Raw genomic sequence first — 13888 nt, 5'->3', positions numbered from 1 at the left:
CAGAGGGAACTGCTGGGGGTTTTGGGGAGCACGCAGGAGGCTTCAATGGCCAAGGTAATGGAGGCTTCCCTTGGGTGTCACTTAAAATCTCGGGGTCAGGGAAACTAATGGACATGAGGATTGTAATTTTTTTTTTCTCTGAATTTGCAAGAAATAAAGGACGATCCAAGCGTCCCAGAAGGCATTCAATTATACATGAGGCCGAGGGCCTCCCTCCTCTGGAGAGGGACGGCCTGGCATCAGCCACCAGCTGCAGTGAGCTGAAATGGTGCCACTGCAATGAGCCTTAAACTTCCCTCTTGTAGACAGGCCGCCTCCACACACCCGCTTCTCACATAGCAGGCTCTATCCCTACGGTCCATCGAGGCGGGCTGCCTTCTTCCCATGTCATTAGCTCTCCACAAGCGTCTAGTGAGCTCTAAAACCTACCACAGGATGGCAAACGTCAGACCCTCCTCCAGTCTCCCAGCACTGCATGCCTTCTGGGGAGTGCTGCCAACCTCACTTCAACTGAAGGGACAGGAGCAGGTGCCCAGATGCTCAGTGACCTAACAGGTCCACCATGCCCAGGGCCTGACCCCACAGCCTAGCGCCCATCCCCCACCTGCCCTGCACTCCAGCCTTTTTCCTCCAATGACAGGGGATGTTCACCTGAGCCACAATCCCATGAGTCTAGTGAGTGGGCCAGGCAAATCCCAGCTGAGTGCCTGTGACTCCACCCTCTTACCTTCCACTCAGGTGACATTACAAGCATAACCTTGAATTTGAGCTAATTTATACATATGCCTCTCCTGGTAACCTGCGGGACAACAGCCCTCACAATCCAGAGGCTGGGGAAGCAGGTTTCAAAACCTCACTTTATTCCAATGTGAAATGAAGACATGATGGTTTAAAAATGAGGAAAAGTTCCTGAGAAGCTGTGGGGGTGCTTCACTTGCCAGCGCATGCCCACTCCCTCTGAAACAAGGTGTCTGGTGACACCATATCCATAAGCAGCTCTCTGCAAAGCCCCATGTAGTGGTCACAGCCAGACAGCCTCCCTCAGGCTCACAGGGCAGCAATGTCCTCCCCCAGTCCAGGCTCCCACAGCAGGCACAGACAGGGGCAGAGAGGCAACAGCCATGGCCCGTGGGGTCCCCTGCCACCCTCAGAGCTAGTCTCTGCAGAAGGTGCTGTGTGGGAAGCAGCGGGGCTCCACAGAGCGGTGACAAGCCCTCCTGTGTCTGTAACCTTTCCCCAGGATCCATGTCAACCCTGGTTCCCCACGCTCCTTACCAACCCCACCCTCCCTGTGTCAGGCAGCTCGGGTTAAAATGGGGAGAATGATACATTCCAACTGTAGATCCCAAGGTTCTGTCCATCTGGGGTACAGGGAGTAGGGAGGCCAGTCAGAGCCTCTGGCAGCACCGCCTGCTGGGCCTGACGGCAGACATGCCAGGGCTGGGCACAGGGACATCTGGGGGACCACCACTGACAAACCTGTCCCTCTCAGCCTGGAGCTATGGCCAGGCCAATCATGACTAATAAAACCACTGCAGCCTTCATCCTGCCACAAAACTAAAGTGCACCCCAACCCCCAGCCCTGCCACAAAGCTCTGGCTCCCCATCCTTTTTGGCTTAAAACTTAGACATTAAGCCAGGTTGGGCCTGAGAGTTGTGGCAGTAAAAGCAGCAGCCACAACGTCAACCATGCAAATGAGCTGAGGAATCCCATCCGCATGTCATCCACTCTGAACTGCCTCAGGGTGATGTACAGGCTGGGAGGGAGAGATCAATACTCGTGGCCATGGACACACTCCACACCCCTGACGTAAGATGGGGAGGCTGAGGGGAATATGGGGAGCCTGAGGGGCCCCACAGCTGGGAACTGAGGACCGTACATGCCATTCACAGGTCTTCAATTAGGCCTTTGCATCGTATATTCACCGAATCAGTGCAAAAGAATCTTTTAGGGGGGTGTGCAGGCTGGGGTCCCAGGAGGATGGTGGGGGTGGAACACGGAAGAGGGGCTCACTTCCTCTAATCTGCGAGCATGCCCCCTTCTCCTGGAGTCTGCATCTCTAACATCAGGGTCCCTGACTATCTCTCTCTCGATCCCTGCAAGCTCGAGGAAAAAGGATCCTTGGCAGCCACAGGGTTGGGAGCTCAGTTCCTCTGGCCCCGCTGGCTCAGACTCAGTGGCCATAGGGTCCCCAGCCCTAGCTCTGTTTTTTTTGTGTTTTTTTTTTTGAGGCAGGATCTCATTCTATCACCCAGGCTGGAGTGCAGTGGCACAATCATGGCTCACTGAAGCCTGGACCTCTCAGGCCCAAGCGATCCCCCCACCTCAGCCTACTAAGTAGCTGGGACTACAGGTCGTGCCACCACAGCAGGCTAATTTTTGCTTTTTGTAAATGGGGTTTCGTCATGTTTCCTAGGCTGGTCTCCAACTCTTGAGCTCAAGTGATCCACCTACCTCGACCTCCCAGAATGCCCTTTCCCTGTTTTTCTGGACTCCTGGAACTAGTGGTGCTGCACCACCTCTGCTTTCAGATTCTCCTAGTCTTCTGGGGGAGTAGAAGGTGGGAGAGGAGGTAGGTGTCAGACTGGGCCAGGGCCCTGGGCTCCCCTCTAGGCTGGTTAAACTCCCACTTGGGACAGATCAAGCTCCGTGCCATATTCGGTGAGACGCGTGGAACAAGTACTTCCCTCCTAAAAGCAGAAAGATCCCTGATTGCTGACAGTCAGGATTCCATGCACTTGATTCGGCCTGGGGCCCAGCTGCCTCTCACCCTAACACCAGGTTCCAGTTGCTGTACTCTGTGGCCTCCCTGCCACCAGATTAGGTGTAGACAATGGGCATGGGACAGGGTTGCTGACACCCCTGGCTGACCAAACCCCTTTCCCACACTGAGGGGAGAAAAGGCAGGAGGTTAGGGGCTCCTGAAGGCAGCACTGCTTGTGACAGCATGGCGGGAGTCCTTAGGGCCTGCTCCTAAGGCACACTTTGCACTGGAACCAGAGGCAGCCGGGGAAGGAATAAAGCCACTCCTTAGGAACTGAAATGCAAGATCACCAAGATACATTGTTAAATGAAGTAAACAATAATAACCTTCATCCGTGGCATGCCACAATTCCAAAGAAAAAAAAGAGGGGGAAAAAGATCACATGGAGTATTTCTGGAAGGATTCACAAAGAACTTCTCATCACTGGCTATACTTTTCAATTTTGAGCCATGTCAGCCTATTACATTTCTTAAAAAACTAAAGGCCAACTTCTAAGTAGGGAGCCATGGAGGGGCCTCAGCTGACAAGAATGAAGAGGACAACACTGATGACCTGGAGCTGCTCCAAGACGCTGGCCATGCTGGGGGCTGTGAACTGAGGGGCCGTGGGGGGATGAGCTGTGAGTGAGGCTCATCCTACCCAGGCCGAGTAGGGGCCCAGCTCCACCCAGGGATATACCTGGAGGGGCACGATGCTGGCGCTGCAGCCCACCGGTATATCCCATTCACGGTGCGCTGCTGGGCCACAGCCTGCTGGGCCGGGCACTTGAGGTTCTCGGAGCTTTGCTTCTTGTGGTTCTCACCCAAAATCAGGGGAGAGAGCAGAGGCAAGAAAGGACTAGCTGCCCACAACCTACAGGCGCATCTCAACCCGCCAGCCCGGCCACAGCCCACCTGGGCCTTATAGATGGCATCAGATTCCTTCTCCTGCTGCAAGCCTGACCAGAACTCAGCTTTGCTCTCACAGACCCAAGCAGCAAGGTGGTGGCTGCCAGATCCCCCCAGACAGGAAGAAGACAGCCAGAGTATGGAGGTGGAGGAGAAGAGGTCCACATTCAGACCAGGACTGTCAACAGAGACAGGAATGCCACTGGCTTCTGGAAAAGAGTTACTTGTGGCGCGGGAAATTTAACATGGTCAACTCCTAAGCACTAAAAACCAGCAGCACTAACACTCAGGGACTCTGACCTTCACAACCCACCCAGCAACTTCCAAACCCTCCTTAGGAGAACAGCACAGCTCAGCTGGGTGGCTGGTTTCACGGCTCACTAACTTACAACCAACACAAAGCTCCAGATTCTGCATCTGGGAGCCTGATAGCAGGTGGGTGGGGGATGGGAAAGGGGCTCTAGTGAGTGTGGCCAGAACAAGCTCTTCTTCACTGTCCAGAGCTTCTCTCTTCAACGACCCAGCCCTAGAACAACCCGGGCTGCCCATTGCCTGCAGCAGGGTGCAGCTGGCTGTAGCCCCAGCCTCAAAGGGCTGCTCCTCAACTATGCTCCACGAAGGCGTCCACCAGCTCCTGGCACAGGCGACAGAACCTATGCCTATGGGTGCAGGGGAAGCTGGCATGGGAGCACTCCTCTGGCAGCTCCTTGTGGGGCACAGGCAGGGAGCTGAGGTCGGGGCAGTGGGCTCAGCAGGTAGAGACTATAGTGGCACCTGTCGTTGCCGGTGATGCCCTTGCCCTCAACCGAGAAGAGCTCCGCCTCTGCGTCGCAGTGGTTGAGCGTGCAGTGGCGCAGGGTCTTGAGCAGTCAACTCATGCTCCAGCAGATCCAGGCAACACGGGGGCCACACCATTGTCTTGCAAAGTCAGTGGAGCCACAGATGACACTCTGCTCCTGGTCCCACTCCAGGATGCCAGGGATGAGGACTGGAACCTGACCTAGTAGCTGCGGTCATCCACCTCTGCCATGTCCAGCGTGTACAGACCCTCCATGTCCACTGCATTGTGCCAGTGCTAACCGTTCAGGTCATTGGTGAACGCTATGGAGGCTGCCACGTCCCCAGCAAAGTCCTTGTAGTGGCCACTAACAACAAAGCCCAGGCTGAAGATGACGTGGCTCCACGTGAACATCTGCAGCGTGGTCTCCTCACTGGGGCTGATGGCCATGACGATGCCTCCCTGACCGACGCCCCATGTGGCTGCCACTCTGAAGTTGCTGGGTACCCGGGAGGGACCAAGGCTGGGAGGGCGAGAGGCCACGCCCACAAAAGCCTCAGGCTACATCCACCTGGCCCAGCTCACCAAGATGGGGGAGGCCAGTTTCCCTCACGTCCCTGCTGTACAGAAGAAAACATTCCAGCAGGAGACAGGTGGGCCTCAGGCTGTGAGGCTGTCACTCACTCACCAGAGGCTTCAGAACCTTAAACATGGCTTTTTCTTGAAGCAGCTGCTCAGGTTGGTTCCTGTAGGGCAGGTCCCTCATCATCTGCAGCTCCACGTTCCAGTACTGGGGCTGCAGAGGGACCAGGGAGGGAGACATGGGCTCAGCCTGTGCACTGCAACCTGCCCTGGGAAGTCCCTTCTCCTCTCTCCCCAGAGACAGCCCCAGACTTCCCAATGAACAGACCCGCGGGGAGCCTCAGGGAAGTGCAGAGAACCCCACCTGGCACCCAGGAAGGAAGGGGGTTCCCAGTGAGGACCGGGCCAGGTCACAGGCCCCTGTGCAGGAATGTGCTCCTCACAGCCCAGCCTCGAGGTGCAGGTGCCTCTCCACACGTGCAGTCCACAGTGTGCTCCGTCACAGGGGCCATCCAGCTGCACACCTGGAATGAGGTGGCCCCTCTCGAACGGGCATACTGGACCCCGTGGCAGGCAGGGGAAAGGCAGATGGGGCCGCCCACCAATCTCAGGACCCTGCCACAGGCTCCTTCTTCATCAAGGTCCTCACCTGCTCCGGGTTTTTCCTGGCCCTGAGATGCTGCCCCGAAAGGCGAGTCAGAAGCACATGGGCGCCGCTCCCAGGGCTGCTCTCGCCAGAGCTGGCTCACAGCTCCCTAGAGGGAGACCTGGAGTCTCTTGCAGTTCCCAGGGGACAGGTGCCAGCCGCTCAAGGCGAGCACTTTCAGGGGCTGCAGGAATGGCCAAGCGTGAATGGGCCAGGCCTCCTGGTGTGTGGCCCTCCACCCGCCCGGGGACCCTCTTCCTTGTTCCTCCCTGGAGTCCCACCTTTTAGTCACCATTCTGGGGCTGCAGGGCACACGGTGGCTGTTCCAGGTTTCCGAGCAGGATGTGCTTGGGTGGTGTGCAGTCGGTGGGGTCCATCTCCAAGCCTTTCTGCTCCTGCCATCTGTGGGACCCGAGGCTGGTGGTCGGCACACGAGCACCCAGGGCCAGCTGCCTCTAACTGTGGCCCTGGTTTGGGTTCCTCAGGCCCAGGCTCCTCCAGGTGGAAAGGCCTGGCCTTGAGCCCCCTTCATCAGCCTCTGACCTCCTTGCTTCTGCCCCTCTGCCCCCTGCCCAATCTCTGGCCCCAATGCCTCTGCACCTCCCAGGCCACTGTCAGTGAAGACGCTCAGGAAGGACAAGGAGCTGCATCAGCTGGATCCAGGCTCCTGAGCAGTCTCAGATGTGGCACTCGTCACCTCAGGCCTCGTGCACTGTGCAGGGCTCTGTCAGAAACAGGAGAGGGGCAGGTGCTCCCAGGCCCCTGCATCCTAGAACAACCCACCCAGCTCAGAAAATAGTTGGCAAGGAAGCTTCATGGATGATTTTAATTTTCAGCTTTAGGCTTCCATTTTCAAATTCCGCTATGGACACATAAGCTATATTTTGGTTTCAATACACACATGTGTTCGCACGCGTACCTACACACACACACAAACACACACACACCCCCTGGCTGGCTGAGGGCAAGAATCCTCGCTTGCAAAGCACCTCCTGCCAGTTGCTTCTGAAGCACACACAGGCCTTGGAGAGCCCACAAAGCCTCCTGCTTTTTGTGTGCTAGTGTGTCGGGTGGGCAGGGCTTTTGGCACTGTGGGGCTTCTGCAGCCTCGCCCAGCTCTCCTGGGGCAGCTTTCACGCAGGGGTGGCCTGAGAACTTTCTAGGGCTGCCAAATTCAACGCCCCCACTGAGTTTCATGGGATTTTAATGGTCATTGTTTTGGGGGAGGGGAGAGGTTGTGATGAACTGTGGGCCCCCTTGAGGTACAGACCTTTTCCACAGTTGCTCTTAATAATCAGGCCCCGGGAACCTGAGTGCTTCCCCAGGGAACTTGAGTCTATGGAAGCTTTTATTTGGCAACCAAGCCAGGCTCACCACACCAGCCGATGGTGCTGCTTGGAGCCGACTTCCCCGCTCAAGGACTGTAAAACTTTTTAGTTTCTTTAGGAGACTAAGCGCTCATCTTTTCAGAATTTAATCGGGCCGATTCCAAGCCCTAGCTTCGTACTGCCTGGCTTTCTTTTCAGAATTTCAACTGTTTTTTCACCCCAGGCCATGAAGTTAGAGATGCAGGTATGATGCCCTGAAGAGCAGACCTGTGCTCCAGTCCCACCTCCACAAGCTCGTCTGTGACACACAGGCCCCAGCTGGGGCAGTGAAGTGTTGCCTGGCCCTGCTCACAGGGGCCCTCCCTGGGCAGGCAGCCCAGCTTCCGGGCCAACCTTCCACCATGTGGAGCACCAAGCCCGCCTGCGGCCCCGCCATGCTGCGCAGCTCTGAGAGGTGGTCCAGCGTGCTGCCACCCGGGTGCAGTGAGAAGTGAGGCGGGGACATGGGTATTCATGGTCCATGAACACCCGGTGGATCTCCAGCACCATCTCCTGCGGGGACACCTGCCAGGGAGAAGGCCCGGACCACCCTGGTGAGAGGCCACATGGTAGGGAGCAGGGTCATACCCCTTTCCCCAGCCCCAAACACCTGGGTCCTGAGAATAAATGTCTGAAATACTCAGTTTCCCACTTTTTGGCTTTTACATTCCAGGCTCTGTCCATATACAGCCTGCCCATTGGCACCTGTGTGCCCAAGTGCAGGACAGAGCCTGGCCCCACTGACTCTTCCTGCAGCCTAAGAGCAACCCCCGAGCAGAGGCGAGGGAGTTGGAAGAAAGGGAAGAAAGACAGGCTTGCTCTTGCCCTTGCCTAGTGCCAAGGGCTGAGCGCCCCAGGGCAAATGGCCTTTTCCTTCCTGAAGGGGTGCTCCAGGGCCCAAGCCTGTGAGCAGAGAGGACATGAGAGGGCCTTGCCCGGCTCCCCACCAAGTTACCAGCCTGCAAGTCCTCCAGGTTTGCTCTGTCCTTGGAGAACACCCAATACCACCCCCCAGGCCCCGGTGACAGATGGTAAAGTCATGGCCCAGAGAGAGGTGACTTGCCTGAGGGCACAGAGCAAGAGGCTGGGGCACCCTGGACCTGACATTACCCACCCGCTCCCACTCCTCTCCCTAAACAGGGCTGCTAGGCCCAGCTGGTAGCTGTCCTCTAGCAATAAGGCAATAACTGAACCCGTACTCCATTCCCAAGTCCACTATGTTAGCAGAGTGACCCCAGGCAGGGCCCAGGGCCCTCCATTTCCTGCCTACAGCACAGGGCCAGGAGGAGCCAGGGCAAGGTTGGGTTTTCCAGCCTCATCCTCCCCAGCAGGCTCAAGCCCTGGCCCCCAGCTCTCCTCCTCCATGGTACCTGCAGGGAGAAGGGTTCGATCTCGGGGCCAGGATCTCCACAGAAAAGCCCAAATCCTGAATAGTGACTTCTATTCAGTGGTGTCATCTCCTGGCTTGGCCTCATCCAGCCCATGTTCCCGGGATGGCGCAGCCTCCTCCTTCCTCCTTCAGGCTCCTCCTTCTTCAGGCTTTCCAGGCAGTTCCCATTCAAGAACATGAGTGATGGTGGCTCTGGGGGTGACAAGAAACGCACCGAGTCGGATGGGCATTGCTGGTGAGGGAGGACTGTCTGCCTCACCCCACCTGGGTGGGCACAAGTCGTATGGAACTGTGTCCACGTGCCCTCCCGAGCCTTGGCTCCACAGTCCCAGCTCACCCTCAGTGCACCTGCAGGCTGCTGCCTTCTCCCTTTCACATCCTGTGCCTCCCTCCTCGACTGCTCCTCCGCCCACCACAGTGTGGCTTCCACCTGAGCTCACTGTCCAAACCACTTGCCCCATATCACCAAGGCCACCTTCAGGGCCAAGCCCCAGGGGCTTCTCCAGCCCAGGTGCATCGATCCACTCAGCAGCACCCAGACCACTTCTCATTTCCTCTCCTCCTCCCTGACCAATGCCATACCCTCGTCCCTCCCTCTCCAGCTCCATCCTCTTCCTCCAGTCCTGAGCTGGGAGTGTTGGACCCCCGAGCCTCTCCTCATTCTTACTTCACCCTCTCCCATGACTTCAAAGGAGCTCCCATTTCCCAGCTCTCATAGCCAATCCTGGCCTCGATCAGGCCTTTCAGACCAAGGAGACAGCTGTCTCCCGGGCATTAACATGTGGCTCTCCCTTCAGTATCATGGAAGGCCCATCCTGCAGGGATGAAATTCATCTTCCTCCACAAACTGATCTCTGCTCTGCGAAGGACCCCACCACTTATCTAGTCACCCAACCTCAATCTCCCTTCTCCTATTTCAAGAATGCCACCTGGAACCCTTCTAAGAAGCACACTGCTCACAAAACCAAGCTGCTTTTTTTTTTTTAAACGGAGTCTTGCTCTGTCGCCTAGGCTGGAGTGTAGTGGTGCAATCTCGGCTCACTGAAACCTCCGCCTCCTGGGTTCAAGAGATTCTCCTGTCTCAGCCTTCCAAGTAGCTGGGATAGGTGCGTGCCACCACGCCTAGCTAATTTTTGTATTTTTAGTAGAGACAGGGTCATGTTGGCCAGGCTGGTCCTGAGCTCAGGTGATCCGCCTGCCTAGGCCTACCAAAGTGCTGGGATCACAGGCGTGAGGCACCACGCCCAGCTAAAATCAAGCTTCTTAAGCCAGTTCTCTCAGGCACCAGCCTAATGGCAACCGCAGCTCCTGCCAGCTCCTCCACTGAGGTCTACATTCCCCAAACTACAGAAGCCTGAGAATACCTGAAACCTGCCCTCCCACCTCTGTGCTTTTCTGTGCTGCCCCTGACATCTCAGTCTGTCCGGCAAATGCTGACTCATCCTTCAAGGCCTAAGTGAAAGTGTCTACAGGTAGACTATTGCTGCCCACCTGCTGACCATCCTCCTTCCCAGAGATCAGTGAATGAAGGATGTGGAGCCCCAGGAGGAGGGAACTACATCTTCTGATCTGTCCATAGCCTTGACCTCCAAAGTTTAGATGTGGATGGAGTAGAATAAAGGCAAACTTCTTTTTTTGCAATTTGGCCTTGACCCTAATTCAGTCAGGCTGCATCTGCTTGAAATCTACAATAAAGAGCAAATGGTTGATAACGTTGTGAATTGCAGAGGGGAAGCTGGCAGCTGAGAATCAGGGGAAGGAAGTGAAAATTTAGAATTTTACTGCAACCCTTAGAAGTATTAGGCTGGGAGAACAGGGTGGTGGATTTGAGACCCTGCTTGCCATACATTTGGAAAATGCAGGGAAAATCAGTCCCCCTGTGGAGTGTTAAAATAATTAAATGGGAGGCAATTGACTGAAGTGGTTGTAGGGCCCTGGGTTTCTACCTAAGAAAACCAAAACGTAACTCATGCATTTCTTAGAAATAATTTAAAGGAAAACAAAACAGTCTTAACGAACCACAAACCACCGATTAACCTTTGATTACATAATCAGGGAATTTCCGCCTGGACAGTTCAAATAAGGGGACTACATAACTGTAGCCAATCAATTACTGAATTGGCTTTGCCTCCTCATGCACCTTATAAAACCCTTTCGTTCAAGCCCCTCCGGTGGACCCCAAACCACAATCCATGGTTGTGGCTTCCTGATTCACGAGTCGTTATTTGCTCAAATAAAATATTTAACGTTTTAACCAACCCTCAGTTTAATTTTTAACTAAAGAAAGGACTACGGACCCCACGGACCACAGCTCCTCCCACGCCCGAACCCTGAGCCGGGGTTCTCCCGTAAGGCCCCTCCCGTCATCACCGCACAACGCCGGGAGACACGCGGCTGCCGGCGCGGAACTGTCCAGAGAGGGCTCAGGGCAGGGCCAAGGTCGCCGCGCAGGGACGGGACGAGACGAGACGCTCGGGGTTCCAGCTGCCGGCCGAGCTGCACCGTGCGACCGAGGAGACTCCGGACCCCGACTCCGGAGCCGCCAAGGGGAGGCCTGGGTTCCAGCCGACCCCTGCCGCGTCTCGGGAAGCTAGGCAGACTCACCATCTCGCGGCTTCAGGAGCGTCCCGGTATCCTCTCTAGGGACCTTCCAGTACCTGCAGGTCACAGGGCAAAGGAGGCTGCGGAATGAAGGAGAAAGAGCAGAAACACAGATCAAGCAGGGAAGCGCACCTGGGAGAGGAAAAAGCCAGCCCAGAACTCAAGAAGTGCGCCCCCTTTTTCGGTTGCCCCGCTGATTGGACAGGCTCAACAATGACGCCGCTGATTGGATAGGGCTCCAGGTCCCGCCCCCTTACCCCCTGAGTGACAGGAGATGCGACCATAGGTGCGGCTGAATGAGGCCTGAATGAATGATTGTCTGCAGCCCTTTTCAGGCAGGGCTGACTCCCTGTGCTGGGACCTGGGGCCGCCCTGGACGTTGGCATTTAACTTTGCTCTTAAGGTTATATCAATTTATGAGTAATATATGTAATATGTAAAATTGAAGATTATATAATAACGATTCTTTTAAAATTTCAGATTTCATAACCTTTATGGCCTCTGGTCCCTTGAGGAGGCAGCATGAGATTTGAAAATGGAGGGAGTCCTCTAAGTCGGAAATGTCCAATAGGAATAAAATTGAGCCGCATGTGTCATTTACAGTAGTCTAGTGGCATCATGAAAGGAAAACAGGTGAAATTAATGGTAATACCTTAACCTGATGTATCCAAAATATTATCACTCATATATGTGAGCAATATGAAATTATTAATGAAGACAATCAGAAAATGCTTCTTAAATTTGGGGTACTAAATCTTGTAAAGTCACTCTGTATTTAAACTTCTAGCACATCTCAGTTTCAACCAGCCCCATGCAAAGAGCTCAGCAGGCCCACGTAGGCAGTGGCTTCAGCACTGAAGAGCAGCTCTGAGGGCACTTGCGCGTCTAACCTCTGGGAAGTCGAGGTTCTGGACCCCCTTTCCTGCCAGATGAGAGCGAACGCCCTCATCCTGCCCATCTCTTTCCTCACGCCCAAAGGTGGGAGAAGCAGTACCCAGTGACAGAGCCAGGGCTGCAGGCAAGAGGTGTCCACAGGTGGACCACTGCTGCCCACCTGCTTCTGGGCAGGGCTCCCTCACCCTTCCAAAGGTCAGACAGTGAACCAAGAGCGTCGGGCTTCAGGAGGAAACCCCGGACTTCAGATCTGTCAACAGCTTCTTGACCTCCAAAGTTTGGATGTGGAGGGAATAAAGGCAAACTTTTTATTTTGCAATTTGCCCTTGGCCCTGATGATTAGGCTATGGCCGGCTATGAGCGTGGGGACTGTGTGAGTTTAAGCACCAAGCATGTCAACATGCATTTCTATGTAATTTATCCCTATCCAACAAGAGGCCCCCCTTTAAATAAAGGGAAAAGCAAATCAATACCTTACACAGTGCCTTCTGTTTGCCAGGTAACAACAAGTAGTAACCAACCTGTCATTTGAATCCTGGCATCCTGACTGCATGGGTGTATGTATCAGTTAGCTAATGCTGCATAATAAACCACCCTAAACCTTATTAGCTCATAATTGGGATGGTCAGTCATTTAGGATGGACTCAACTGGGCCATTTTTCTGGTCTCAGCTGGGCTCCTTCAGGCATGTGTGGTCAGCTGCTGGTTGACTAAGGGGCTCTGCTTCTGGGTGTGGGCTGGCTGTCAGCTGGGGCACCTTGGTTTTCCTCCCCAATGGGATCTCATCCTCCAGCAGGCTAACGTGTGCTTGTTGTCATGGAGATGGCAGGGTTATAAAAGAAAAAGTAGAAGCATTCAAGGCTTTTTGTCCCTAGACCGCAAACTTTCACACTGCCATATTCATAGCTTTCTATTGCCCAGAGTAAATAATGCCAGCCCACATCCAAGCATCAGGAAACAGATTCTGCCTGTCTGTTGGAGCAGCTATAAAAGCATATTCCAAAGGGCCTGGAAACGAGAGGGGATGCAGAATTGCTGCAATTTTGGCAATCAGTATCATTCTGCCTCTTCTTACAACAAGGTTTACATAACTGTTCCAAGTCAAGGAACTTATCCAAAGCGCTACAGCTATTAAGTGGCTGGACTGGGACTCAGGATCAACTTTGCCTGACTCCAAAGCCCATGTACCTCCATAGACCTTACAACTCAAGCAGCTTCCCTAGGCCTTTGAGATCCTGGAGACTGACTCTTCTGCAATAGAATAAAGGTTCTTTTGAGATGCTCATCCTTCTAGTAGGATTCTTCACAATTAGGAGTAATCCCCACCAGAGAATGCTTCTGAAATGTCTTGGAAACATTTAGATTAACTTGGGGAAATGGCTGATGGCTGAGTTTTAAAAATCAAGGCATAACTTTTTCATTTAAATTAATTTGGGAAAATAGCTGACTGCTGAGTTTAAAAAATCAAGGCATAACTTTTTAATTTATCATAGGAGAGATCTGAAAACCCATATAATACCGGAACATGTGTGCAAATTTTTTTTATCCCCATTCAGTATTTGTAGGCTGTTTATGATTTTTAGCACAAACTAAATCAAACTACTGTGCCTGAAACAACCTTTTACTCTGAAAGCAAGAGACACAAAGGTAGATCTGCCGAGAAGACATTTTCTCCTGCCTCAATTTAGCCAAACAGCTGAATACGTATTAAAGTCAGCCTTCGATTTCTAACAAGTCAAGCTGTTTGCCAAGACTTCAATCAGATCATATGAGTGCTTCAGCTACTTCATCATCCTAGGACCAGACAGATCGAAGCTCTAGGGGTGGAGTGGTGAGAGGACCTGCACTAGCAGGTAGGCAACCATAGGTCCATAGGTGAGAGTCATCCATTAAGTGGGGTGTTTTGGGGTCCTGACATTTATGACACAATTAACTTCTATATTACTAAATGTAAAGCATAGAACATTACAAATAAAAA

At 53.8% G+C, this 13888-nt stretch overlaps 1 protein-coding gene across 3 annotated transcripts; it reads right to left on the bottom strand.

Moving 5' to 3' along the window:
- Positions 1 to 5786: 5786 nt before the first annotated feature.
- Positions 5787 to 11187, bottom strand: LOC105534834 (putative protein CLUHP3). 3 transcript variants are annotated; one of them, XR_001005335.1, is made up of 7 exons: positions 11020 to 11145; positions 9083 to 9230; positions 8396 to 8607; positions 7380 to 7550; positions 6259 to 6382; positions 5940 to 6060; positions 5787 to 5842 (listed from the first exon to the last, which is right to left on the bottom strand). XR_001005335.1 is itself a non-coding variant. In XM_011973718.1 (6 exons), exons 2-5 carry the CDS (start codon positions 9095 to 9097, stop codon positions 6308 to 6310), a joined length of 468 nt encoding a protein of 155 aa, XP_011829108.1. In that variant the 5' UTR covers positions 9098 to 9230; positions 11020 to 11176; the 3' UTR covers positions 5788 to 6060; positions 6259 to 6307. The 3 variants fall into 3 exon arrangements, 1 of the variants encoding a protein (XP_011829108.1); XM_011973718.1 differs by having other exon boundaries at positions 5788 to 6060; positions 9088 to 9230; positions 11020 to 11176; XR_001005336.1 differs by lacking the exons at positions 5787 to 5842; positions 9083 to 9230 and having other exon boundaries at positions 5983 to 6060; positions 11020 to 11187.
- Between the last annotated feature and the right edge of the window lie 2701 nt (positions 11188 to 13888).

Source organism: Mandrillus leucophaeus, unplaced genomic scaffold (genome assembly GCF_000951045.1).
Source record: "Mandrillus leucophaeus isolate KB7577 unplaced genomic scaffold, Mleu.le_1.0 Scaffold1398, whole genome shotgun sequence".
NCBI lineage: Eukaryota > Metazoa > Chordata > Mammalia > Primates > Cercopithecidae > Mandrillus > Mandrillus leucophaeus.
This window is presented reverse-complemented; position numbering and strand designations above follow the sequence as displayed.

Coding starts and splice junctions, on each gene's coding strand:
- LOC105534834 (XM_011973718.1), bottom strand. Junction 7,551..8,395: donor TCGAACCCTTCTCCCTGCAG/GTACCATGGAGG, acceptor TCTCCCTGGCAG/GTGTCCCCGCAGGAGATGGT. Junction 6,383..7,379: donor GGTGCTCCACATGGTGGAAG/GTTGGCCCGGAA, acceptor TGTTTCTGACAG/AGCCCTGCACAGTGCACGAG.